General features: G+C 46.1%; 1 protein-coding gene and 1 long non-coding RNA gene across 2 annotated transcripts; both read left to right on the forward strand.

The window, feature by feature from the left end:
- The first annotated feature begins 2,300 nt into the window (after positions 1-2,300).
- Positions 2,301-11,205, forward strand: LOC144094945 (uncharacterized). Its single transcript, XR_013306624.1, has 5 exons — positions 2,301-2,499; positions 4,235-4,430; positions 6,714-6,871; positions 8,904-9,015; positions 11,011-11,205. It is a non-coding gene; the product is annotated as an uncharacterized LOC144094945 (long non-coding RNA).
- A 12,857-nt stretch (positions 11,206-24,062) lies between these two features.
- On the forward strand, positions 24,063-27,189 carry LOC144094946 (uncharacterized). The gene is made up of 3 exons (XM_077628814.1): positions 24,063-24,107; positions 25,773-25,936; positions 26,922-27,189. Exons 2-3 carry the CDS (start codon positions 25,773-25,775, stop codon positions 27,187-27,189), a joined length of 432 nt encoding a protein of 143 aa, XP_077484940.1. The 5' UTR covers positions 24,063-24,107.
- Positions 27,190-27,779: the final 590 nt, after the last annotated feature.

The raw sequence follows: 27,779 nt of genomic DNA on the forward strand, positions 1-27,779 counted from the left end.
CATTCTTTTTCGCTCACCCTCGTCGCCACCTGCAGCCAGCTTGGTCCTTGCCACTTGCTCATCCATTGCCCTAACCGTTTGCGTACTTTGTTGGCCCGACGCTGCTGCATCGCCACAGATGCCAAGTTTTTGCTCCAGAACTCCAGACTATGCTTTGCTCTTGCCCTTTGACTTGGCTTCGGCCGTCTGACTCATCTCCTTGATCGCGACCGCCGCGTCCATTTGCGCCGAGGCTTTGGCGCCGTCATTCAAAGACGGAGTTCCGTGATACCCAACATCACGCTTCATATTCTCCAGCCGCCCGAACAACCGGTTCAGGCGCTGGTCGAGGCGCTTGAGGATAGCCGCAGCCTACGAGAAGCGGCGATGCGAGCGGCGGCCACGGCTCTCGGCTCCTTGAGCTGCGCCGCGGACAGACTTGAGGCGCCCGAGGTGGACCTGGCGCCGGACCTCGGTATATCGGACAGCATCCACAAAAGCTTCAGCGCCGACCACGATCCAGGTGGTCGGTGGCGCACCCGGCAGTGACTGCGATGCCAACCGCTGGACAGCCGCGGAGAGATCCTGGTAGCTTTCCCCGGGCTCCTGCTGGCGAGCACGCAGGCGCTGGTATTGGAGCCTGGGTTGGCCCGACCCGTAATGGTCGGCGAGGAGCCCCGCGATGACGTCGTACCGGCCAAGATCCGCATGGGGCACGTTTGAGAGCAGCTCCGCCGTTCGGCCCCGCAGCTTAGCGACGAGCATCACGGCTTTGTTCCGAGCGTCCCATCCCTGCGCCTCCGCGATAGTGTCCAGCTGGAACTGGCAAGCCTCCCAAAGGACAGTGCCACCGAAAGTTGGTGGCTCCGCCGCCATCCCCAGCAGGCAGGCCGAATGTGACGCACCTGCGCCGTGCCCCCCAAGGTCGGACTCCGAGGCAAGCCCGACGGGCGTGGGTGCGGATGATTCCATGGTGGTGACGAAAGGCTCCGGCCCGCCACGGTTCGGGTCGATGGCCGTGTGACGCCTCAGCCGGAGTTTGCCCGCCACCCTCGGCCCCTTCCGCAGCCTGGTTCCGAGGGCGGGTGGGCGCCATCCCACCGCTGCCACCAAAATATGCAACGGGACGACGGTTCCGCCCAGAGGAAGCACACAAAGTCGGAGAGGAAGGAAGGAAGGAAGGCCTCAGACGTTGCTGGCACATACCCACTGCGGGGGAGTGGCCAAGACACAGGCGGTTAATTGCTGGATCCAGGAAAGTTTTGACGGGAAAATGAGCGGTAATAGGATGTAGTCTGATAGATTGGAAGACGGAAGGACAGGGGTCCTGTTAACTTGGAGATGGAAGACGGGACAATGGCTTAATGTGCATAATAGTATACAATGTCTGTAATGTTTAAATGCCGTACTGACTGAGAGCGGGAAGAAGAAATTAGAATATGAGGCGCTGCGTTTCTTGGAGAAAATTTTGCACAGCAGAGCGCACACTCCTGTCGCTTCGTCCAAGCAAAAAAGCGCCAATGGAAAGAACAACCGCGGAGGACACAGGCAAGCCCCGTTGATGAAATGGAATTTGCAAAAGACGCTTCCTCAAATGAGAGGAGCGGCGGCAGAACAGCAGGAAGTGATCTATTGTCTCAGGTTCGGCACAAACAGGGCACACTGGGGAAGCCGCCAGGCCAGATCTGTGAAGATAGAAATCTAGAAGGGGAACCCGGCAACGCAAGCGCGTGAAAGAGACCTCTAGTCTGCGTGAGCGCCAGTCTTTGCTACTGCAAGGATGTAGAACATGCTGATATTCGGGAGATGATGTAAGAGCCGAGGCAGCAAATTCCTGTCGGAGAGCCGAAGAAACACCGCCGGTGGCCCCCAATCTTTATCCTTGTCTGCGCGCGCTCGCTCGCACCTCATCTTCCGCGCAGGGCACTTGGTCGGAGTACGTCGTGCCCTGGGCGTTTATGCCCGTAACAATATACATAAGTCAGCAAACTAGGGGGAGGGCTGGGAGATCCCCCTGTTCAGCTCGGAGCTGGAGACCCAGCGGGACAGGGTCCCGAACCACACTGCAAAAAAATTCCGTAACTTTTTGGCAGAATTGTCCTTAAGTAGGTTACGACATCTGCCGTCAGGAGAAAACAGACGAGTTATCCGTATCCTGTCCGTATTTTCTCCTTCCACAGTCTAGCAACGTTGATGCGAGGAGTAAAAGAGCGTAAAAGCATCTGCGACCACCCCACATCGAAGGTGACGCTTCTACCTCTTTTCCATTTATCCATGTGCACTGCAGCATTTGGCGACTTGACTTGGCTATAACTTGGTTATAGCCATGAAGGAGGAAAAGTTTGGCTATAGTGTACTTGGCGTCACCAATATGGAGCGCGTTGTTTGGCGTGCACGTCTCTTCGTTCCCCGCATCAAAGCAACGCAGTCTTTGTACTCACCTGGAACGACCTTCCTTCCTCAACGAGCAGCCCGGCGTGAGCCTGCTTCCTTTTGGAGCATTCTGTTCTTCGCGACAAGGTAAGGGTCAGTTTGCTAACGTTATCAAATGTGGTGTGCGGTGCTGCAGCGCCTTCATGGCGCCGGTTCCCGCGTTGAGAGCCATAAACATGTTCGCTTCGCGACCTGTTGCGCCCACCTTGCTATTTGCTCATGTAGTAAATGCACATCGAATCCATAAGAAGGTCGTCCATGGGAGCGAGCCACGCACAACACCTCAGCGCGCGTCTCGTTTTACCCGCCGCTTTGTGTGCACTTCGCTCGACTTCGGATCTTAAGACGTAAAGCAGCGGTTGCCGTATCGGCTGGTCGTCGCGTGTCCGCGATCCACTTGAGACAGTTCAGGCAGCGGTGATCAGCACACTCGATGGCCACCGTGAGACCATACAGTGTGGGGAGGTTAAGAAGAAATAAAAACAACGGTGCCCATGTCGCATCTTATGTAAACAGGCCTAACACCAGATATAAGCACATTGCTCGGTTGTCTTCTCGTCACGGGATTGCAGCCTGGCGAAAAATTGCGGCGTCCTTCAGAAGTGGCCACGAACGCGAATGGAGGGAGCAAAAGCGAGATTCGGCATAGATACCGCACGGCCGTACATGGCACGGCACGTCCGCGGGGAATTCGAGACGGCTCTTGCGCTAGGTGAACTCAGGGGAAAAGGCTGGAGCCGACGAGGAGAGTAAGATGAATACAGCTTACAAGCGTCGAGTCAGGTCAGAAGAGAATTGTAGACGGCCCTGTAAAGACCTTTTTTTGCACTCAGTTCTGTAATGCAGTCCTGTTTGTTTTTTTTTTCCGCTAAAAAGTGTCTCTCAACTGTCCAAGAACCATTCCATAGTAAAGATATCCCACAACATGCGACTACGCCGGTGTGCTCTGCATTGTCAGCGCACGGTGCTCTTCACATAAATATCCTTCATAGCTATCTGTTGGACTTATCAGCTTTTATTTATTAAAATTCGGCATACTTTTTTCGATGTTTATTCTAGAACGCAAGTTTTTTTTTTTACTGAATATTATTTTTCGATTAATGAAAACTGACTATTTTTATTGATTTAATGCAGCAGTCTATTGTGATCAGAAGTCACTTCCGCAGTTGAAGAGTCACTCCGTGACGTGGAAAGACTCCTTCTAGCCCACCAGTAATTAAGGTGACGGTGGTAGTACTTGGAGTGGTGCTTATAGGAGGAATTGTTGTCGTCATTAAAAATGTAACACAGTTTAAATGAGAGCTCACAGACGAAAACAGAAGTGGAAGTATACTTCTAAGAGCTAGTTTGACACGTCATTGGGTTGTGGCACTGGTTTGAACGAGTATGATCTGCGTGTTGATGGCAGCAATGGGACTGCTGCTCAGCCGGAACATGATAGTTTTTTGTGACGGCCATGCACGGTTTTGTGTCACTGTCCAAGATGCAGTACAACAAATTACTGAACTGACTGATAGCTCTGAGGTGGTGAAAATGAACGAACATGACTTGGCTAGCAGGTGGCGAGGAAGTGGGGCTTCCCCGGTCCATAGATGGATGTAAGCAAGCGGAACAATACATCGAATCGCACACCTAGAATGCTTATGTAACCTCCTTAGGCACTTTCGGCCTGTCTCCCTACAATTGCTTTTTTAAAGCGTGTGGCCAAAGTACAGTTCAAAGCAAGCAATAGATTTTTGCTGTAGAAGTTAAAGTGCTGTGTGCTCTACACTATAGGAAATGACTACTCGTCCTAATCTGCTAATTTTCTTTTATTCCCAAGCCTGTGTTTAGAACTCCTGGGGGCTGCAGCTTCGACTGTGATCCCGAGTTTCTTTCTGAGGGGCTGATTGGATGGCAAGTTGCTACCAGAAGCTTCAGTCAGCGCTTCTGTACAAAGCTGTCAAGGACATTTCTTGCGGTGATTCCAGCTCTTGTGGAACACACCAGCAATCCCAGTGCAACTCAAACTGCTTCATGTGAGTGTGACCATAATGTTTCATGATGCATATTCTTTCTGTGTAGATGTGTTTAGTGCTCATCACTAGTCAAATATGCCCTCTTGTAATGTTTGAAGTCAAAGTTTTCATTCATTGTCACACTACTTTGACCATTTCAAGTTTCAGAATAGCGTAGCGGCTGGTGCACCTTGCCCAGTCGGTTCATGTGGTGCTATGTTTAGTAAACATGGAAGCTTTAGAAGCTATCTCTCGAGGCGCCATAAGAGACCACGCCTTGACTCTGATAGCAGCCTTTTCCAGTGTCCTGTCTCATCATGCGGGACTTTAGAACCTAACCGCTCCCAATTTCTGTGTCATGTAGCCAGCCACTTGAGCAACTCAGCTGAAGCAGTTGTGTGCCCTTTTACTGGGTGTGTTAGTGTGTTGAGAACAGCTGGATCATTCAGAATGCATGTCTCAAGGTACCGCCAAAAGAGCAGAGGGGTTTTAGAAAGCACTTAGTGCTCACCTGGAATTGGAGCCAGAGAGCATGCCAGAAGCTGAACACAGTCGACAATCATCAGCCACTGATACAAATAGTGTATGTAGCTTCGGGGCCAGTGCTAGCTACCCCTCCAGTAGCAACCTCTTCACTACCAACCTTGCCCAGTTTCTGCTTAAGCTGGAAATGCAACATCATTTGCCAGCAAGCACAGTACAAACCATAGTTAAGAAGATTGATACATTGCATAGCTTGAGGAATCAGATTTCACTGGAGGGCCTGGTCGACGTTCCAGAAGACGTACTCGTGAAAATTGGAAGAGTGTTTACAAAAGACGCGCTTCATAGTGGGATGTCTACAACTTTGAGGTCATCATACTGCCGCCACGACTTTTATAAAGAAAACTTCAACTTTATAGAACCCGTGGAAGTGTCTCTAAGCCTCAGCAGGCAGAATAATGAGTCTATATATCACAATGTACCAGCTGAAAGCCTTATGAAACTCTCAACATCTCAGGTAAGCAGTGAGAAGAATACGGCTTCTGAAGAATGTTTGGAAGATCACATTTTGTGTGAGCCTCTCACAAACATGAAGGGTAAATCGATACGAATTTTGTTATATCAAAATGGATTTGAAATTGCAAACCCTCCAGGTTCTGCGAAGGGCGATTTTAAGCTGCTGGGTGTGTACCTGACACCCATGTGTCTTGTACTGTAGGTCTCGTGTGATAGCCACGGAGATGGTTTTGCTATGCCGCCAGTAGGATATCAAAGAATTTGGGTTGGCAAAGGTGCTGCAGTCATTGAGAGAGGACATGGTCAGTCTTGAGAAGTCAGGAGTGTTGATCAATGGAGCCCATCATGATGTGTGGCTAGACTTTATAATGGGAGGCAACCTTGGCAGTCATGGCGTTGGTGACTTTGCACGGAATTTTTGCACAAGCGCTTACTTTTGCAGGTTCTGCTTTGTTACTCACTCTCATTTTGAGCAGGAACCTCTTGCATCTGGGTAAAGCGAACGCCTCAGCATTATGATGAATGCGTTGAGCGCATTGCAGAAAGTTCCTCAACTAATAGTGACTGTCGTATTGTTGAACAGTCTCCGTTCCATGCCGTTAAGTTTTTCCATGTGTGTAATTCTAGACTGCTGACATGCATTGCACATGACCTCTTTGAGGGGGTGGTTAAGCATGATGTTGCATTGTATATTCATCATTTTGTGAACAAGAAATGCTGGTTCACATATGATTACCTGAAAAACAGGATATCAACAGTCAAATATACCAAACTTGACTTGCGCAATAAGCCTGCAAAAGTGCTCAGCCAGGGCTTTAAGCTTTCTGGGCATGCAATGCAAAATTGCACTCCACTTAAGCTACTGCCTTTCTGCATTGGCACCAATGTGGCAGACAGATGATCTAGTTTATCACCTTGTGCTTACAATAATGCAAACAACTGATGTTCTTTTCGCACCGAAGATAACACCTGCCCAGGTTGCATACCTCAGAGTTCTAATTGAGGACTACATTTTATCTCGAAGGTAAAATTCTAGCATGGGCCTTATCCTGCATTTAACCCAATTAGTATGGAATTACTATACTACCGTAAGTACTTTCTCTCCCAACCAATACAGCTACCGTACGGACTTTCTGTCCCAACCAATACAGTCTAATCTTATTTTCTTCTGTTTGTCATTGCTAGGAATTGACTTCTTTGACTTTTATTTAAAATATATGGTGGTTCAGGAGTTAACAGAAAAGGAACAAACACTGCATGGATTCAAAATTTTAAGTCTTTTAACTGTGGCTCTTCATATTCCAGGAAGCATATACAGCGAACAGTGCTTTGTTGTGAGAACCAAATCATTTTCTCAGAAGCAAGTGACTTCACTGAAGCAGCATGTACTGCCTTCATATTAACTACATAATGAATCAGGAGTATCCAGAGGGTGCTGCCATATCCCTCAAATTTGTACAAAGGTGAGTGCCCCACATTAAAAGACTTTGGGACCAACTTCTTTTCCTAGTAATTCTGGAAATATAATGTTTACAGATCTTGCAGCCATTTTAATAAGAAGCATTTTGCCTCCTAGTATATTTTTATGCGCTGCAAATGTATTCTGTGCACCGACCACTGACTAGCTTTCTAAACCTTGCCTGGTGTAGGTTACAGTACCCAATGCATAGTTTTTCTGTGTGTCTCCACATGTGCATTGTACTGCTTTGGCAAGCTGAACTTGATGTACACACGGCCAGTTCTTTAACAGTACCACAACAGTGCTGGACAACAGCCGTACAGTGCTGTGTGACATAGCAGAGCGGAAAAAGAGGATGAAAATGGCAAGCACTTTGCAAGCACTTTGAATGCATGTGCATATTCTTGGCTCTTTGCAGCCTCACTGCATCACAGGCTGCTGTGCAACCATCTGTTCTACACCTTTGTGATACTGCTAAAAAATTGGCCAAGTGTTCTTAGGGGCAGCACGGACAGCTTCATTTCGGTTAATTGTTTCTCATAGGCCCTGAGTGTAAAATCCAGCCGCTGCTTTTTGTACTATACCTGATTGCTGATATATAACAGAGGAGGTAACTGCAGCCTTTGACAGCATACTTCTTCGGCATCTGAAGCTTCTCATACACACAATAGTTACTTTACTTCATTTGTCCACAGCTACACCTGCCTCTTATACCTTTCTTGCCGTACAGAATTTACTGCACAGCTATTCCAAAGAACAGCTACCAACCGGAAATTAATTTGCTCACTTGTGTCCACATGCTGCGCCTTAAGAAGATGAAAAATGACTGGGCAGGCTAGTAGCGCCTGAAGCTTGTATAACTGGCAACTCTGTGGGATATACTTGAGCTCAATTATGGAGACATAACTAAGCCTGAATACTGACGTCGCAACTTCCTGGCATGAGAACAAAGCTGTATTGCAGTCGAACCAGGATATATTGAACTCGAAAGAGATTGCAAAATAATTTGATATTATATATCATATTGAAGGCATGTACAGCGTGAGCCCACCGAAGATCAGAGCAACAAACTGGCGCCAACGCCTGAACACACATTTCGTCCTCGTCATCTTACATGCACAGCACTTCGTCCTTGCCTACGGCCATGACAGTATTAATAATAAGCTTGCCTATGACCTAGACGCGAGAGTACGTTTCACTCAAGCCAATGATGACCTTCTTGCAGTAATGTGCCACCCACCGGCGTGCTGGCAGTGCACCACACGCTAGGCATTGGTCGGCCTAACTTGCTTAGCATAAAAACTGTAGCGTGCGGTGCTTAGGGACTGTTTATTTTAAAAGGTCCAATTCTGTTGCCAGTGCACCATAAATTGAATACTCATACATTAAAATGAAGACACAGTTTGCTCCCTCCCACAACGCCTTCAGCAGCGAAGCAAGTGAGGGCCGTCTCTAGACTCTAGACTTAAGTTAGCTTGACTTTACAGCATAGCAGTGATGTGGCATGAGAAGTGACTGCACGAGACCTAATACCACCCTCAAGCACATGCCACGTTAACCTCTGCATGCAGTTTCACAGTGCTAGCACTATCAGAAGGTTCCCAAAACCGCACAACCGACCCGTCTGTGCGCACAGAAAGTGACTGAAGAGCGCGGTTAGGAAATATGAATTTGATATACAATGCGACTTCCCTGTATTTTTGCATAAGATTTTAAAGGGGATAATTGGTGTGTTCGATGTAGGCAATATTTCTGAATATCTGGTTTCAGTATCACCAGTATAAACATTGGCCATACTTCAAAAGTGCTGCTTCTTTATTTGAACGTTTTAATGGCCCTAGGCACGCATTGCAGAGGAGGGGCAAACAAAATGGTGTCTTGCAAATTATTATACACATGGTCTGTACACACTTACGCTTTCATGCTGTCACTGCGTCATGATACTTTCGAGACATATATCTTTGTTGGCATTTTTGAGCAGTGCACTCGTATGCAAAGGACTCTACATGTAAAGCATGTCTTTTTTTTCCTTACAGGCAGTTTGACTTAAATCTGCCTAATGAAAGCAGGCAGAAAGATGTGAAACGTTCCAGGACATCTGTGCCATAAAAAATTATGAACCTTGTAAACAAACTAGGGCTTCAAGTTGTAAGTCGACGTTTTGCTTTCAACTTGTGCTTAAATGTTGGTAATGCGTGGAATTAACAGATGTCTTGACCATTAGACACATTCACATTATATGCAGCTTAAGTTACTCCTCTGTGGAAAATTATGTATCTGCACATCTCTGATAATAGGTTTTATATGCCACTGAAAAAGAGGTTATCTCTTTACGATATTTATTAGGCTATTTATTAGGCTTTTGCACAAGTTATCCTTTCTTGGCTTTCCACTCGATATACTTTGCTGGATACAAAATTATTTGACAGGACGCAGTCAAAAGGTCTTGATTAATGGATCCCAATCGACCGACGTTTCCGTGCTTCCAGGTGTGCCCCAGGGGTCAGTGCTCGGCCCACTGCTGTTTCTCATCTACCTAAATGACATTGGCTACGGTATAACCTCCAAAATTAGATTGTACCCCGATGATTTCGTCTTGTACTGAGGAATAAAACATGATTCGGACAGGATAGAACTTGAAAATGACCTCAACTGTATTTCATCCTGGTGTCGCGCTTGGCTTATGTGTCTAAATGTGTATAAATACAAGCATGTTCGTTTTACCCAAAAGCATAAACCGATCAATACTCAGTAATATTTAAATACTGAAATGATCTCTCAAGTAAGCCAGGCAAAATACCTAGGAGTAACATTTAGCTCCGACTTGACATGGAACCGCCATGTAGACACTTTAACTCTGAAGGCTGCTAGCTCTTTAAATTTTATCAGACAAAACTTCAAATATGCTCCCCAAGATGTAAAAAACTGCTCTACGTAACAAATGTCCACTAAATCGTAGAATATGCTTGTGTCATATGGGACCCGTACACGCAATTTCTTGACAATAGATTCGAAACAATTTCAGAACCGAGGCGCCTGTTTTGTATCCCACAACTATTCGCATTGTAGCAGTATCACTGACATCAAAAGTAGCTTAGAATGGCCTCTTCTATCCTCATGTCGGGAATTTTTTCGACTCGTGTTTTCACGTTGACATATTTTATTGTCGCACCGTACTGAGCAAAGATGCTTATCTTTTACCACCTATGTACATTTACCAGCTTCGAGATCACCCGCATATAAGAATAAAGAAATAGCGTGTACCTCAGTTTTTGCGCATTTATTTTTTCCACGCACAATCAGTGCATGGAATAATCTTCCCCACGACATAGTTGTGGCCACATCCGATTCATAATTTTCTCTGGTGCTAAAGGATGCTCTGGTTTAACACCGATTTCCGTAGTCTGTATGTCGATTTTCTGTCTGTCTGTATGTTGGGGTCTTATGCCGACATGGTGGGGGGAACATTCGTTCACTTTACCACGTTTCAAACGTAGCAAATTTTTGGTGTGCATGGCGACGTTACCATGTATTTCCATTTAATTCACAGTGTTCATTTACGCTGAAATTTTGTCGCATGCTCTTGCTATGTCCTATCAGAGTGCTTGCATTATCCTCTATTATTGTTTTACTTGTTTATATGTGTTTCCTCGGCACTAATGCATGAAGAATACTCTGGTACACCCCCGTACTCTAATGCCCCTACGGGCTAATGTAGGTACATGTATAAATAAATAAATGTAAAGGGCCACCCACAAAGTTTCAGTGGGCTTCTTTTGTAGAGGAGTTCATATCTGCATATGTTTATAGATGAGGCATGTTCTATACCCTTAATGTGTAAAAAATAATATTAGGTATTTCGCCATAATATTAGGTATTTTGCTTCTTTAGCACTTGCGGAGTTTGCTTCAACTAGTAGTCTGCAGAACCATGTTGCATAGTACTCCTCTGCTGAAAATTTAGAACTGTATTTTTTTTGGCTAACCAGCTGCTGCATACATTTGTGCATATTTTAAGTGTAAGCTCAGCTCTGTTGTCTGTCAGTCATGGCATACCAAGGAAAAACAACAGAGTTGCTTTGTCAAAACAACTTGCACTGCACTGTTCCTTACAGAATTGACTGTGCATGTTTTTGTTTTGCAGGAAACAGTGAACCCATGTGGCGTACGAAAGTCAGACGCAACTCAAGAACACAGCTGAAAATACCCCTCATAGGAGTCTCTCCAGCCAATAGCATAGGCCAATTGTCATGGCGTCATGGTTCATCCCATTTAGAGGATTAGCCACGACATCATGAGAACCAGCCAACACCATTGGATGAAAGGCGTCTTATGAGGGGCATTCACCACTGCATTTTTCAGTTGTATGCAACAACAGCACAAGAGGCAGAAAAGCTGTGCAAGACTGAACCAATGCTGTACTTTTTTTGAACATTTCATCATGGCTGCGGTAGCAAATATATAAATTATGTTCACCATGTACAGCATTCTTAATTTTTTCAACACACAGCACAGCTTTTTATGAATGCATGTGCATCCCATTTCATACAGAAGGATTCGGAATAGTTCAGCTTTTGAAGTGTTTACATGGAATGGCTGGAATAAAACACTAGTTTTGAATTTCTGGAACTGTCATAAACACGAAATGAACTACATGTTTTATAATTACGGGGTGACCATGCATGAATAAAGTACTGCCATAAAAATTACTGAAGATTTCATTTTAAAAAATGATTGCTCCGTATTATGTTTAATGAAGCGTGCATTATTTTTATGGCATTTCTCTATATTCAATTTACGTAACCTGCATTATTTGTACGATACCTTTCCGTTTTATTTTCTACGGAGAGCCAGTCTTTTTACAGCACATACAATTTAAAGATTACGGAAAGCCTCCGGCAACAATTTACCAGTACGTTTTGCCATAAATAGGAGCAATTTTTTTTACAGTGCATGGAGAAAGGAAAAACCCAGGAGAGGCCCTGTTCGTGCACCACCATGGGAGAAATGTTTGGAGAAAATCACGTGGTTTTACTCGGTCGGGAGGCCCTCTTGTCCGGGCGCTGCTTAGCAATGGCGTCATAGTTGCTGCGTGTAATCCGGGAGGCAGTGGCGGGTGAGGCTTGCAATGAGAGATGTAGCGCAGGCGTAGTTTCGCTAATTGCTCGAGTTCCTCTTTTTGATCGTGCTCACAGGCTGTTCACTCTGTCCACTCGTATCTCAAGGCGGCATTCAGTGCAAAACTCACGAACACCACTCGACCAGCCATGGACCAGCGACGCAACGTGCGGCAACCTGCGGATCACCCCCGTCGTGTTCCTCAGGTCATCGGACTGTCGCAGTGCCCGGTGAACAAATTCAGTTTTGTTTGTTTTGTCTCTCTATGTGTTATTTATCTTTAGGTGCAAAGATTTTGTTCAATTGTGATCTCTCTCGATTGTTACTCTGCACGAGTTGCATTGTTTCGTAAATCACTTTGTATGTGCTCGTACGAGTGACACTGAGTCGAAGGCATATCCTTTGTGACCGAGACCGCTACCCCCACACGTTCTAAGGGTGTCTGGGAGTGCAGGCTAAAGTGCGCAAAGTGGTGGTATATTCTGGCGTCCGCGACAAGACGTTTGGTGCTTTGTGAGCTCAAAGAACGGAGAAAGAGTCGGAATGAGTTACGAAGTGGACGCAAACGACTGTTTATCTGCAGAGCGATATTGTGAGGTGCCGCAGTGAAGCGGTCAGCGAGATTGAACGAGTATAGGTATTCGTTGCCTTAAATGTAGAGTTCGTTCTCCAAACTTGAGCTTGAAGGTGCTAGTTGAGGTTGCCATCCAGATGGGGATGACCGGAACCGAACATCAAAAATGGGTCGACCAGGAGAGAGAGAGGGCGCTTGAGAAGCCGCTGAGAAAAAGAGAGAGAATTGCAGACGAGATGAGAAGAAGCAGCGAAGCTCGCCTTGGAACGATAAAGTGAATTTCAAAGAGAGTATGCAATCCATGCAAGGAAGCTTGCTGAAGTTCGGCGTTTGAGCAACGTCAGGGAGCAGGCAGAGCTTACCCCCGGAGAGGCTGGGTGGAAGCCTAAGGAGTCTGATTTGTCCACAACCAAGGATGAGGTTGTAACTATCTCTAGTAGTGAGAGTGTTGTTGTGGAACAGCCGGTTCCTACATCTATGATTGAAGAGAGTGAAGACAACACCGGAGTGTCTCTTCCTCAAGAAATTGAAAGTGTAGCTGCTACCGAGGTAGTAGGCATTGTGGGGAAGACTAACCTGACGCTTCAGTCATAAGACTCTTTAGGGAGATCACCTGAAGATGAAGAAAGCCGGAGCTCTATCCACAAGTAAGAATGCTGCTCGCCTGAGAGTTGCAGTAGGGACCGTGAGGAAGAGCGGTCAAATGTCAAGGAGTTCGGAAGCACCGACGTCACTGTGGCTGCGGAGAACACCCACAGCGCAGATCCGGAGTCTGTTGCGGGTGAACTCTTGCGCAGCGAGGAGGTCTTTCGCAATGAGGAAGACTATGAAGCTTTTGCCTATGAGAAAGGCGAAAGTGCAGTTCATGGAATGAAGCATGGGTGCACTGAAAGTTACGACCTCAAGAGAGGAACTCAGGAAGAAATTTCAGGGCTCAAAGAACAACAAGCAGCTGAACCAGTGGATTAATCGCGATAACCCAACCCGTATGAAGCAAGTGAAATTAAACCGGGCGTGCCACGACGAAGAATGTGCATGAAAGTAAAAAGAGAGAAGCGATTCGAACTCCACCGATGAAGGTTAACGCGAACGGCAGAAACCCTGGAGAAAATTCAGGAAGATACTGGGACAAAACAGAACCAAGCTGAAGACAGCTGAGTCGGGTGCAAGCAAGCTGCACGAACATAGCAGCAAAGTAAAAAAAGAAGCTGAGACGAACAGGCCAGCGTTCAGTAGGGGCTCAGTCTGGAAGAGCAATCGGAATTAGAAGAGCGCACGCCGAGAAGGAATACACGAGAAGAGGAGCCGTCATGAGCGAACTGGCGTTAAATTTGTACGCAACAGACACGCTAGCCACAGACGAATAGCTCAAAGACTGACGAGAAACACACAGAGGATTAAGCGTAGGGAGCGTAGCCAGAGCCCCGTTCGGAAGAGGAACCTCTGTAGAAAGAGGAAAACGAGCAGAACGTTCTACAGGAAGAAAACCCAGAGTCACGTTAGAAAGCGAGCCACAAACGCTTCCGAAATCTCAAGCGGGGAAAGTTTATCCCAAACCGAATCCATACGCCGAATTTAGAAATATAGGCTCAGGAATACCTTGAGGTTCTGTGCTTCCTCTTTTTGTTGTAGTAATGTGTTGCCGAGTGACGGCTTGTATTGAATTTTGCCATTTGTCAAATGTTGTGAGCGTGCTGACATCATTTTATTGATGTGCGTATTTGGCATGCGCCATTAAGTTCATGAGTGGAAGCATGCGCGCACGAATATTGTGTTTAGTGAATATTGTTGCAAAGTATTCTTAAGGAAGGGGCAGTGTCACAGAATTCGGCGCATATTCGAAAAGAAAGAGCGCTGCGCAGAAGCAATCACGCCCACGTTCTGTAAAATAAAACAAAAACCGCGGAGAAGGAACCCCGGAGAGTGCGTAGCTTTGCGCGTGCTGCTGCCCTTTCCACTCAGCTCGGCGGTGCGGCGCCGAGGGAGGCATGGCCGCGCGCGGCGTTGATTTCTCTGAATGCCTGAGTAGTTTCTACTCATGGTCGACGGAGAGGGCGTGACCTTGACCGCACTAAAGTGATACCCTCTCCTCTTCGCTCTCGCGCCAGCGTCTTCGCTTCTCAAGAAAGATCCAAAAATTTCTCTAAGGCTCTCTCCGCGCTCGAACAATGGGGTCGCGCACCCGGCGCGAGAAGGAGAACGATCTCGTGCAGTTTAAACTGCGTGTATGTGCGCGCCTTCCTTGGCGCGAAGACCAAACAGACGTGGACTGCGCCTAAAAATGAGGGGCTGCAACCACTGCCTGTTAGCCCGAGCCGCCGTTTAAGCTTCAGGGAAGCGCGCCCGCTCGACTCCCAGGAGAACACCACTCGACCAGCCACGGACCAGCGAGGCAACGTGTGCCAGTCTGCGGATCAGCCCCGTCGTGCTCCTCAGGTCGTCGGACTGTCGCAGTGCCGGTGAACAAATTGTGTTTTCATTATTAGTCTCTCTCTGTGTTAGTGCGCTTTAGGTGCAAAGATTTTGTTGAATTGTTATCTCTCTCGAGGGTGCAAGAGTTGCATTGTTGTTTGTAAATCACTTTGTATGTGCTCGTAAATCCTCTGTGCCGTTTCTTTGGTGTATAAACTTTGTTTTGTTGGAGAACCTTTGGCTCCGACCCATTCTCTGGCTTACGACCAGCGAACGCTGGGCACTAAACGACCAACCCCCTTGTCACTTGGTAGCTGGTCTCCGGCTGAGCTTGCCACGCTGAGTCGAGGGCATCTCCTTCGTGACCGAGAGCGCTACCCCCATACGCTCTTAGATGTGCCAGGAGTGCACGCAAAAGTGCTGAAATTGTTGACACTGGGACTTTCTTTTTGTGAAAATGGGATTTAGCATTGTTTTCCTATGTAAAATTTTAGGCTTTGGGGGGGGGGGGGGGGAGTGGAACGACCCTCCTCACATAAATACTCCCCTGCCTACCTCTAGGTACTATCAGCCCTCTCTGTTTCTGTCATCTTTATGGGAGTTGTGAATCAGAAGCCATTGTAAGACTACATTCTGAACATTATATGAGTTAAGTTTTTCTTTCTGTATCAAGAACTCAACCTTTTATTCCATTTGCCTACCCTCGCTGCTGTATCAGAAAACATTCCTGGCACGGCGGCACGCAAGAAAGCATGCTATAAAAGCTAAATTCAGTAGTCAAGACTAAACACTATACATTGAAGTATTTTTCCTTTTCTCGGTGCTGCAGCACAAGACACTGTTGGCACAGTCAGCTGCCCAAACGCACGCATTGACGGCAGATTTCAGCATGCAACATCAAGAACAACATTAAACGGCAGGTTGAACACCTAGCCGGGGTGTGACCACGCATGGCAACATTGTTTACGAATCAGCCGGAAGCAGACACGTGTACACTCATTCAACATAAAGCTGAGAGGATTGTGCTATCCATCAGGGAGCGCGATTAAAGTGTGGCAAATATGTGAGACGCTTTACTACTACAGTAGCATGCAAATAAACCAACATCAAAAACCTTGCTCAGTGATCTCAATCATGACTTTCTAAATTCATTCTAGCAGAGAGAAATTTTTTCATAACATCTTGAGCACGATTGACAGCTCCTGACTCAAACATTATCATGCTCCTAAAGTACAAAGTGTTGCACAGTGGGATTTAAATATGCGCCTGATGTCAGAACGCTTTTCACGGGATGATTCCAGAGTAGCTGTGTACATCATTTCAGGAAGCTTCAGCTTAAAAGCAGCACTTTACACTGCAATAAAGCATCATGAAATACAGCAGTGAACAAAAAGATGTGGTATATTCAATTATTTTCGTATAAATTCGGAACATCACACATTTTTCTGAGTATTTTATGATGCAATAATGCGCACGTCTTCGTGAGGAGTTGTTAATGGCGAAACTGTTTGCCTTCGCGCCGTTTTTTGATATTTGTATTTTTGTGGGCGCTTTGCACTGCGTTGATTTTTCGCCTATTTTCAATTATTATCAGCTTGGCGTCTTCTACAGATGGCGCATTCTGCGATTATGTGTATTACTGCATATTTTATGAGCAGTGGGCGGAGTATGAGGTTAACACGACGTCATCATGACTTCAAATGGCAATCGCCCTCAAGCACAACTGTAGGACGAAACACCATGAGCTATCACTGGATTTCACTTTAGCGCAGTACATGCCTGCAAAATTTTGAGGAGACTTAGGTTCCAGCAGCTTTGATTTTTCGTTTGGAAGGAAATGCGCCAGAACGAGCAAACAAGTTGCCGATAAACACTTTGATCGCGCGGGCCTAAAACCCTCTTCTGTGAATGTTATTCGGTCCTGTTATCCGGTTTTACAGTAAGTATAAGGAATTTGAGATGTCATGTGCAGCGTGCTGAACTTAATGACAGGAACGCAGATCCAACATTGCACACCTTTAAAGAAAAGTGGGTTTTGTGTTTAGAGCAAGGAACGACGGTGTGGAAAGGAGTGATTTCGTTACACGAATCGAAGCTCTTGTCATGCAAGAATGATGGGATTCCTTTTATAGGTCGTCACAAATGCTATTTATAAGGACCAAGTTATAAACCTTCCATGTTAACCCACAGAGGCGGGAACGTTGTGGCACGGGGCTGATTCTCCACACGTGGAGTTTGAATCCTCGACTGAATTTTAGGTACCATGTGCGAATGTGTTGCTCAAGGCAATCTTGAAAATGTTTATCGTGCTTCCACATGCACGTAAGAATCTGCAATTTGGATGTGTGTCTCAGCAGAATTACTACCATAAGCACTCTTCTACTTTTCTGAAATTCTGAATGAAGAATACGGTGGACCTTATGGTCACCAAGCTGCCAAGCCCAGATAAAGTCGGGCTACTGAGATTATTTAAGTTGCATGTATTTTGATAAGCATCGCATATCCTCGGAGGGACAAAACGGCCAGCATCGCCGGGCACAAAGTTGAGAAGCTGCTGCAGAAGTGGAGAAACATGGACTATAGACGTTCACCGACAGCTTCCTGGACTCTATGTTTCGGCAAAGTCAAGCACTGACCGCCAGAAAAGGCTTTTGTGTGAAGAGCTGATGCACTAGGTTATTTGATAAGGCATTCTTTACATTGTCGCCTCATTTTGTAAAAAAAATATATAGTCGCTTATGCCTTCACACAACGCGGAAAGCACACCTTCAATAAATTTTCTGTGAGAACAAATTCTCGCCTAAAAACATGGTGAAAAAAGATGCTGTTGTGTAAAAAGTCCGACATTATCACCCCACTAACACTGCGTGCAAGTTTTAATACAAGAAAAAAAGATAAATTAAAAAATTTAAATATCATATCTTTTTGTTCACCATATTTATAAATGTACCATGCAGGAAACCGTGTTCTTTTTAAAGGATGAAAGATGATACACAGCGCAGCGTAACAAATAGAGATCTATTTCGGTGGCACGATGTTTAAGAGTTTATATGAGAAAGAAAATAGAGAGCCTAAACAGAGATAATTTTCAAAGTGTATACGGGGCTTGGTTCTCATTTTTATTCTATATTTTGGCAGAAGCTGTGTATTTATACACAATTTCACTGCACTAAAGTTTTGTGCCCTTCACCCCATGTGGTGAAAATATCTTGTAGCCTTGCGATTAACACGAGACTACGATGGACAGGATGCAAGTATAGCAGTATATTTCTTCAAGTGAAGCCTGCAAGGAACCCAGGAGCACATAACTCTGCTGTCGCAAAACGACGCAGCGAAAGACTACGGCGAAATACTGTTTACCGTGGGTGGGCCACCGCAATAACTGAAATCCAGGTTCTTTCTGCTCTTACCGCAGTTGCGACAAGCATTTTCGCCGAATGCTACAATAATATTTATTTATTTATTTATTATTGATACTCTCAGAGCCAAATGCATTTAAGAGGGGAGTGCTTATAAATGATACAAAGGGAACAAAAACAAAAATTCAACATACAAGCTTCATGTTCCTGGTTATACAAGAAGTAAGCATGAGTTTTACGCGCAAGATAAGAAAGCAAAGAAAGGTAAACAAAGGTAATGGAGAAATAGTAAGCACATTTGTTGTCAGCCATAGTATACAATGTTAACAAAACTGTTACTGAAGTGCAGGTTGTCCTGGCTGCCTTCACCAAAGCCGGGCGGTTTAGTGCGAGCAGGAGAGGCGAGAGCAGCGGAATGTCTTGCGCGAATATTTGCGGGCATTATAGTGTGCCGTAAATCTGAAACGGCCACAAACCATGTGCCACTCGCGCTGTAGTCTCTGTAGACCAGCGCCTTAGCTGGGATTGAAACGCGCACGCAATCAATTAGGCCGGCTACACGAGCGGAGCGGTGAAGAAAAGTAAAAAGCGCCCGGACAACATTGCGGTTTCCTGCTTCACAAAATGTGGCGTCAGAGCCTGTCCTCTAAAATTTCTTTCCCTCATGTCCAGAGCGCTTGGGCAGCAGCGGTGGCCAAAGCTGTCCCGGAATAGCGACTGTCGCCCAGCGCAACATCCATCCCCTGCTGTAGTTCCCCAAATTATTAGAGTGTTTCAATAAGCGTTTTCTCCTCCTACTCACTAAATTCATGTTAAGCAAAATCTGTGCAGACGTAATTTTTTACCTGGGGCTCCACCAAGCAGTGTGGGGCAGATGTGCCCAGGTCACCTCCATTGTTTTCACTGCGGACCGGCGCCCCGTCTTCGGGGGAGGGCAAAGAGTAACATCTTATGTACGGGTGCACGGTATTGCTTTGAAACATTTATCACGCTTTGCATAATTGAAACTGAAAATTGTAGGCAGGTAGCAAACGCTAGCGCGGTTTTTCATGGACAAACAATGCTCCTTCATGTCCGACAGTAGAGGCGTTCGTTATTCTAGTTAAAACGAATTAACGTGCCCCGTTTTCTTATCTGGGCTCCTGTACAGGGGGCAGCAAATGTTCTCAGGCCACAATGTCTACTTTTAGCCGTATGCTATGGCATTTCATGTCAATTTGCCCACGCTCCTACTTCTAAACCCTAGAGAAATACTGAAGTTGGGGGGTATCGTGAATTCTCACTACAAAGCTCAAAAGCAGACCCTGTTGCCTGGAAACTTTTGATGCGCCGTGAACGTGTTCTTTTTCTTCAAACGCGTGCTTTAGATTCAGAGAAAATGCGTCACCGTACACGCTTAATCAAGGTCAAATGCAACCCATTATTCTGAATAACAGCGGCTGCGCTTCGTATTCATTTCTCTGCGTACCGGAGATAAGCTTCACACTGCCGCTTGTTTGCGGAAGTGTTGAATTGCAGACATTCGCTAGCTTCTTCTGGCACTTGGAAAACGATCTGTCATTACTGATAGCCGGTCAGTGTGACCCTTCAGGACGGCGAAATCTGTCATGGGATGGCTGATGTATATTGTCACGGACTAGAAGACGATAAATTGGGCAATGGCGCGGCACGACACGCATGCGCTATTGCCCACCGCCATTAATTCATATCATCACCAACTGTCATGTAGCCCTGTCTTCACAGGCTTGCCGTGACGTAACATTTGGTGTGAGGTGCGGGTCATTGATCTCCATCCTCGCCCTGGCGCTTCGGCGTCCTGCGTGTGCCGTGGTCGTGGGTTGTGTGTTCCTGTCCGCACCGCCCGGCTGTGCCCCACACCGCCGGACCAGAACCGACCATGCCGTTCACCCAAGCTCCGTCCTCCGCCCCGACCAGAAGACACAACTTGACGACGGCGTCGCAACTCAAACCTATGACCCCATCGACCCTAGAAGCCGCTAAGATATTCGAACACAGCCCCTGCCCATGCCGTTCGGTGTGTTCATGGGCCTCGGCCGTCGGCTTAAGGTGACCTAGCCACGGCCCGGAAACTTCCTGGACCAGCGATCATCTGATCGTCATCTGCTCATCTGTTTTATTGTCACGGCAAGCCCTGCAGCTTCTTCTCTTCTGTGTTCGTCCCTCCGGTCACGCCCATCGCCACGTCCTGCGTTTCATCTTCACTGCCGTTCTTCTAGTTCGCGCGATCGGAACGATCCCTCGGCAGTCCCGTGTAGTGTCACGGACTAGAAGACGACAAAGTGGTCAGTGGCGCGGCACGGTACGCTTAAAGCCCCTAGAGAAACAAAGCTGATCAAGGGGCTTTAGGCACGCTCGCGCTAGGCCCACCGCCATTAAATCATTCTATTGCCATCTGTCACCTAGTGCTATCTTCACAGGCTTGCCGTCGCATAATATCTCCACATGATGTATTCAGGTCACTCAGAGATGATGTTGGACCATCTCTCCTCACTATCGCTAAAGCCTGTGACTGTCACCATGTTTTAAAAACAGACATCAGCCAGGTATGTGTTTCTGGTTTGTTTCGATGATGAACAGAGCGAAAAACACAAGTACAAAGGTAGACAACACGCGGCGAGCGCTGACTCACAACAGAACGCTTATTAAGAAGGGCATCGAATAAATAAATAAACAAAACTCTCACTGCGGATACCCAGGCGTCAATGAGAGGTTTTGCCCAGATGTCACCCAAAGCCGTGTCAAACTAACTAGCTCAGCTTGCAATTCTTTTGGTTTCGTTTTCGGTTGTTTGTTTGCATATGGAAGGAGGAACTCGACATAAGGTGCCAGAAACGTTAAAAATAAACTTCGAGACCAAAAGGTGAGGAGTGAGGAGTGGGTCATGGGGTGAGGGAAGTGGTGTCAAAACTATGCTAAAGTGCCAAGCCATTATTAGGAACGTACAGCGCATATCGCGATGGCAATACTGTTACACAACCATTGCATAATTCTAAAATCCTCCATAACTGAAAATAGATCTCCGCTGGGCTATAGTTCATATTCTGGCAACGCACCCAAAGCAGTGTGAAACAAACTAGCTCAGCTTGCAGTTCTTTTGGTTTCCTTTTCGGTTGTTTGTTTGCATATGGGAGGTGGAACTCGACATAAGGTGCCAGAAACGTTAAAAATATAACTTTCAGACCAAAAAGTGAGGATTGAGGAATGGGTCATGGAGTGAGGAAAGTGGTGTCAAAACTATGCTAAAGTGCCAAGCCATTATTAGGAACGTGCAGGATACCTGCTTTTAAAGCACTAATCACAGCGCTGTCTTCGAATGAAGAGGAAATCCTTACAAACACAACTACAAGTAAGAAGGGAAAATTCATCCTAACTATACCTTCTTGCGTCTAACATTGTAATCGCGATTAAAGGAGTTTTTTTTCTCATTCCACGAATATGACCAATATTTCCCAGAGGCGAGTTCTCGAAACAGCAGCGTGCCTGAACGAAGTATACGCAAGCTGCTGTGCCCAGGTGGCGTTGAAATTGTTCCCCTAGGTGACTAAAAACTGCTTCCCTTAGCCGCTGCAAGCATAGGAGCACACTCTGAATGATCACAGGCCCCGCTTGGCCGAAAACATGTTTGCCTAGCTTCTCTCAACATAGCCCGAATTTCTGACGCGCGCCACGTGTGGCTTCGACAGAACGCGGAAGCTCATGTGTGTAAGTGCACGAATGTGGCTTGCAGTAGAACTACGGGTACGGCTAAAAAACTTCTTGCTCTGCTAGGCTGTGTTTTTCGGTGGTGCCATCGACACGGCAAACTTCGTTGCATGTCACCTATAGTTTCCTTCCCTAACTGCACATATCGCGATCGCAAAATCATTACACAACCATTGCATAATTCTAAAATCCTCTATAACTGAAAATAAGACTCTGCTGGGCTATAGTTCATGATCTGACAACGCACTCAATTTATTTAGTGCAAAAGACCGGACAACAGGACTGGAAGACGAGAACGGGCACTCACACCTCACATACCTCACTATTTGTTAAAAATCCAAGTTAGGGTCAGCTGCTACATCGGAAGAGCGTAACCACAATCGTTGTGAGGTAAAGAGGGGGCCATCAGAAAAAATGTGCGGTCTAATCCATGCCACTCCTGGAATAATGTACTACAAGAATGCAGGCGTGCTGAGTCGTGTTCTGTCAGGTCTACATGGCGAGTATTGTGGCCAAGATGGTGATTAAACAAACTTTTATGCACTGGTTTTCTTGAATCATATGGAGCGCTCATATGGAAATGACGGAGTGCTTACATCATGTCTGCTTAGAGGCATATCTTGTTCTTAGAACAGGAGAGCCCGGTCAAAGGGAATATAGCAACGAGGGCGCCATTGTTGACACAAGCGTATTTATTACTCACATGAAAAAACTAAAACGCACAAAATAACTATCTCACACGAATAAAACGAACACGTAAACGGCAAGCACGTGCGACTTTCTGCAAGCGTACGTGCAATGAAGGCCACAACCACGTGATCGAATGATAAAGAGAGCGCATAGCAAAGAAAGACACTCTGCGCGTCCCAAAAATGAAATATCCGTTTTTCCGTAGTGGAGGGCTCCGGCATAATTTCAACCACCTGGGGATCTTTAACGTCCACTGACATCGCACAGCACACGGGCGCCTTAGCGTTTTTCCTCCATAAAAACGCATCGCAGCGGCTGCGTTTTTATCGCACAGCACACGGGCGCCTTAGCGTTTTTCCTCCATAAAAACGCAGCCGCCGTGAACCCGGGCGCGGCGGCTGCGTTTTTATGGAGGAAAAACGCTAAGGCGCCCGTGTGCTGTGCGATGTCAGTGCACATTAAAGATCCCCAGGTGGTCGAAATTATGCCGGAGCCCTCCACTACGGCATCTCTTCGCCCTTTCTTCTTTCACTCCCTCCTTTATCCCTTCCCTTACGGCGCAGTTCAGGTGGCCGAAGATATATGAGACAGATACTGCGCCATTTCCTTTCCCCAAAACCAATTATTATTATTATTATTATTATTATTATTATTATTATTATTATTATTATTTCCTTAAATTTGAAAACACAGCGTCTCACTTCCTAAAGAGTGCAACAAAACGAGTTCGAACGCCACTTTGCACACGTCTTGGTTGGCCTGCCGTCGACTGTTGTTTTGACTTAAGCCCCAACTCGATGAACACTTCCGAGGCGTACACGCGAAGCGCATACGCGCCTAGCGGCGCGCCGCGACGGACGTCGAAAGCGGTGCGAATCTCCATGGCCAGTTGCTGGCGTGCGCTTGTGCTCGCGTATCGCTCGCGCTGCCGTATCGTTGCTAGACTGCATAGGCTAAAATCGGCCGAAACTTTTCGACTGCCACTTGAAGCGTTTAGCTTTTTAAAGCGGCAGGAGAAGTAAATCTATTTATAAACTGAATTGTAGTTTGCACAATAGGTTTTATGCAAACGCGCACCCACCGCCTCGCAGTTTTCTTCGGTGTTTAGCGTAATCTGCAGCACCATCGACATAGCATCGGTTGGATCCCAGTTCAGCTCTTCGGTATTGCGGTCCCCTCCAAGCATCATTATTTGCAATAATGCCAGCGATGTGTGCACGAAGACGAGTTTTACTGCTTGTGATAAGAACTGCACTTCAGCTCATTGTGAGGAGGAGGCAGGAGCGTCGCCAGCGGCGGAGGCACCGCTGGTGTGTTCGGCCCGTGTTCGTGGCGCGCAGGCAAGAAGGCCGATATCACCCTACGGTAAGTATCTTCGTTTCCTCTGTAAGTGTAAAAGGTCGGTGTAGAGTATTGAAAAGACATTTAGCGCAACAGTTCGGCGGCTTAGTGGTTAAAACATCCGACCCCTATGCCGTAGGCGCGCAGTTCGGTCGCCAGTGCCGCCGGGTACCCACTATGATACACTGGGTACAGAGATCCTTTCCCCCTGGTTTGGTGGTAGGCTTCTCTGCATTAATCTGCTTGGAAAATGTGCCTTTGACTGCACCTTGTGCAAAGAAGAATGCTTTGTCCCGTGGGGCTATATCATCAATGGTTTGATTGCGTCTACACTGTGCAGTCACTTATAGGTCCCGTAACGACAGCGGACGTGATCTAGCTAACAGGTTAAACCACGCAACAGCAAATATTGCTACATTTTGTGGTACTGTGCAGTGGTACGTGCGGACGGAATTCCAGCAGCAGGTACATTGTCGGCTGTGCACTGTGAGAAAGAAAAGTTCGCCGCTGTTGTAGCTGTGTCCAAAATGAACAGCAACTGCCACTCTGTGACAACGAACCCAAATTGAAACAAACATAACTGCTTGGATTTGAGGTGTAATGGTTAAGAAAAAAGCCAGCTACCAATACGCCATCATACATGTTTTAATGTTCTGTAGTGGTGTCCACACATACCGTTAACATAAGAAGTGACATTCAACAGCGGGAGTGGGTGGGAGGGGTTAGTGCCAAAAAGGAATGGGGGCTTTGGTACAGGTGGAACTGTATATATATATATATATATATATATATATATATATATATATATATATATATATATATATATATATATATATATATATATATATATATATATATATATATATATATATATATATATATATATACTTCCTGTCTTTCCCTCCTCCTCTTTATCTATCTATCTGTAAGCATTGAGTTCCACTTGGAGGCCAACTATCATCCACCGTTGGAGATGTGAAGCAACTCGGATGAAGTACGCTCCAAAGTTCTTCGTTGCCAATAGAGATACATAAAAAAGGCAAAAGAGTTTCACGTCAGCGTATTCGAACATTGGCAACTGACGAATAAACGCGGTCTTCGAAAGTTGGGGCTCCTCTCGGTGGTCTCTGGGGCACATCGCTATTGCAAAACAGTGTCAGGAGAACCAAGGGGCATGAAAAATTGGCTGCTTCTGCACTGCTCGTGCAGAAGTGTAGTGTCTGCATCGCAGAGATGCAACTTTGAAATAATAAAGCTAGTGAGGCAGAAGGGCAGCACTGACATTGACAAGATGCAGCTTTGAAAAAAACTTCAATAACTGAGCTCTCATAAATAGTATGCACACGCTGTCAGGTCGTCAGGCCACAACTTTCATTGTGCAATCAATGTCCCTTGAATGCTTCTTGTAGTGAAGAATTCAAGAAGTAAGCTTCTCTCCAATCAGAAGAAACCTAGCATTTCAAGGCCCTTTGGACTTTAATAGCATCGTGATATCTCCACTGTGCGGCTGAAATGAAAATCTTTGACCCTGAAGACTTTTCACGGACACTGTACACAACAAGGCTGCTTCATTCAGTCACAGAAACCACCCACAATAGTTGTGCTGTAATAGCGCATCACAGTGTATTGCAGTCATGCTGTCTGGTTTTTACTTGTTCGCATAACAAACCACATATTTTCCCTCTACAGATGCGTCGCATGCGTGAAGGTGACCATGAATTTTTCCGAAAGTTTTTCCGGATGACTCCAGTGCTGTTTGACGAAGTGCTGGGATTTGTTTTGCCAGACCTCACACGGCAGCATGTTGTGAGAGAGCCCCTGGAGCCAGGCGAGCGACTGGCAATAGCATTGAGGTTTGTAAAGCTTGAGTTCTACATTCTGAGAAGATGCATTTCGACACATAGTTGTGTGATAGTTTGGCGAAATGCACATGCTACCCTTTAAGCCTTGTAATGGTCCTCTCAAAAAATAAAAAATGAAAGGGCGAGAGAGACCGGAGCAGCTGTCGCTTACAGAGCTGAAACCAATTAAGGCAAACGAAACAGTGCTAAATGCTCAAAAACATATTCTGAAAAATGCGAAGAAAAAAAAAAGAAGTCAGATAAAAGCAATAAGTCACAACTGGAGAAACCAGAACAAAAACAAAATGGTTAAGCCGTGGCCAAAAGAGTAGGGAACCCCTAGCAATGCAGGTGCACAGCACAGGAAGGCCGGGTTGTAGCACCCGAGGACTTAAAAAGAAAAGAAAGCAAGCAAATGCAGCCAAGGACAGTACGAATTTGATGAAAGTGAATAAAGCTAGTGAAAGCGATTTTGTGAGGCTTGCGCAACAGATTGACGCCTCATCACGCATAATGTGCTTAGGCAATCAAAAGCACGGCCTCTGTTCTTTCTTTGGGGTAAAGGAATTGTCTATACTCAGGAGTCCCATAGCCTGTGTCAGGCACATAATCAAGCATATGTTCCTGACCAAAATCTCTCACGCATCGTAATTTCACACTGTGGCATAAATGTTACTATTTTGGTGTCACATTTTAAGCATATTCTAGAGCCAAAAGAAAGATGCCAAACAGTGCAACTTCATTCAAAAGTAAATTCATTAAAAACTTAAAGCAGCTTGACGCGCAGGTCAATCTGCTGATTCTTGTTCACGCGCTTCATCATTTTGGCCATTGAAAGACAAAATTGGTCGCACTCGTCATGTCCGTCACAGGTCTGCAGTGCATCTGCGAGTTTTCCGACGTGTTCAACCAGAGCATCATCAGCACATTCTTTTCTCCTCTTTCGCTTGTTCTGTCTAGGCGCTGATGACTGCAGCACTGATGCCTCTTGTTCCAGCAAGCCAACAGGTGCCTGGAGGGATGACACCGACTGGCTCGACGCAGGTGACTCGTGGCGTGACGGCAGCGACTCGTGGCGTGATGGCAGTGGCTCGTCAGTCACCACCTCGTGCACGAGTGACGCCTGCGATGCGCAGTCCAGGCGCCACTCCTCCAACTCAATGATGGTCTCTGATGGCTCTGGGGCACTGTTGTGCTGGTACGCCGGCGTACTGCTTGCCCCTGGCACGACATTTGGACCTGGCTCCCATAATTGCTGCCTGTAGTTTCCTGACGTCCTGAATATGAGAGTGTACATGTATATGCACCATGAAGTTGCGTGTTTCAAGTCACTTTTTGCAAGAATGTTTCGATATACGTTTAACGAGTGTTTTTACATTCATCATTTTCAAGTCATGCAATGATATTTGCAGAACGGACTGACCCTATTCTGGCTCATGACAGCTGTACATACTGTGGCATCCTCATATGCTGTTCCCTCGTGTGTCTTGCATACCATTTTTTGAGCATACTGTCTTGTATATCCTAGCTTTTTTGCATTTTTATCTTGTAAAGTCCTGTATACATTATTGTAAAATTTTTAAACTGCTCTAAGCCATTTGCCTACTTATGTGCCCAAATTTTTTGTTTCGTGCACTGCACCGCTTCATCTTTTGGCTGCTTTTGCTATGCATTACTACTACTGACCTCTTCATGAAGACTACCATAATAGTAGTATAAAGGTGACAGTGTTTGTGCTACCCTCTGAGGTTTTGGTGAGCAGTTAATGCAACAAAAGTGCTGCCATTTTTCAACTGCTTGGTTGCAGGAAGACGTTCCTGTCAACTGGAAGTTATATGAAACAAAATCTGATACA

The sequence above is a fragment of the Amblyomma americanum genome, chromosome 6, assembly GCF_052857255.1.
Source record: "Amblyomma americanum isolate KBUSLIRL-KWMA chromosome 6, ASM5285725v1, whole genome shotgun sequence".
Classification (NCBI taxonomy): Eukaryota; Metazoa; Arthropoda; class Arachnida; order Ixodida; family Ixodidae; genus Amblyomma; species Amblyomma americanum.

Coding starts and splice junctions, on each gene's coding strand:
- LOC144094946 (XM_077628814.1), top strand. CDS start 25,773: ATGCGTCGCATGCGTGAAGGTGACCATGAATTTTTCCGAAAGTTTTTC. Junction 25,937..26,921: donor CGACTGGCAATAGCATTGAG/GTTTGTAAAGCT, acceptor CTCTTGTTCCAG/CAAGCCAACAGGTGCCTGGA.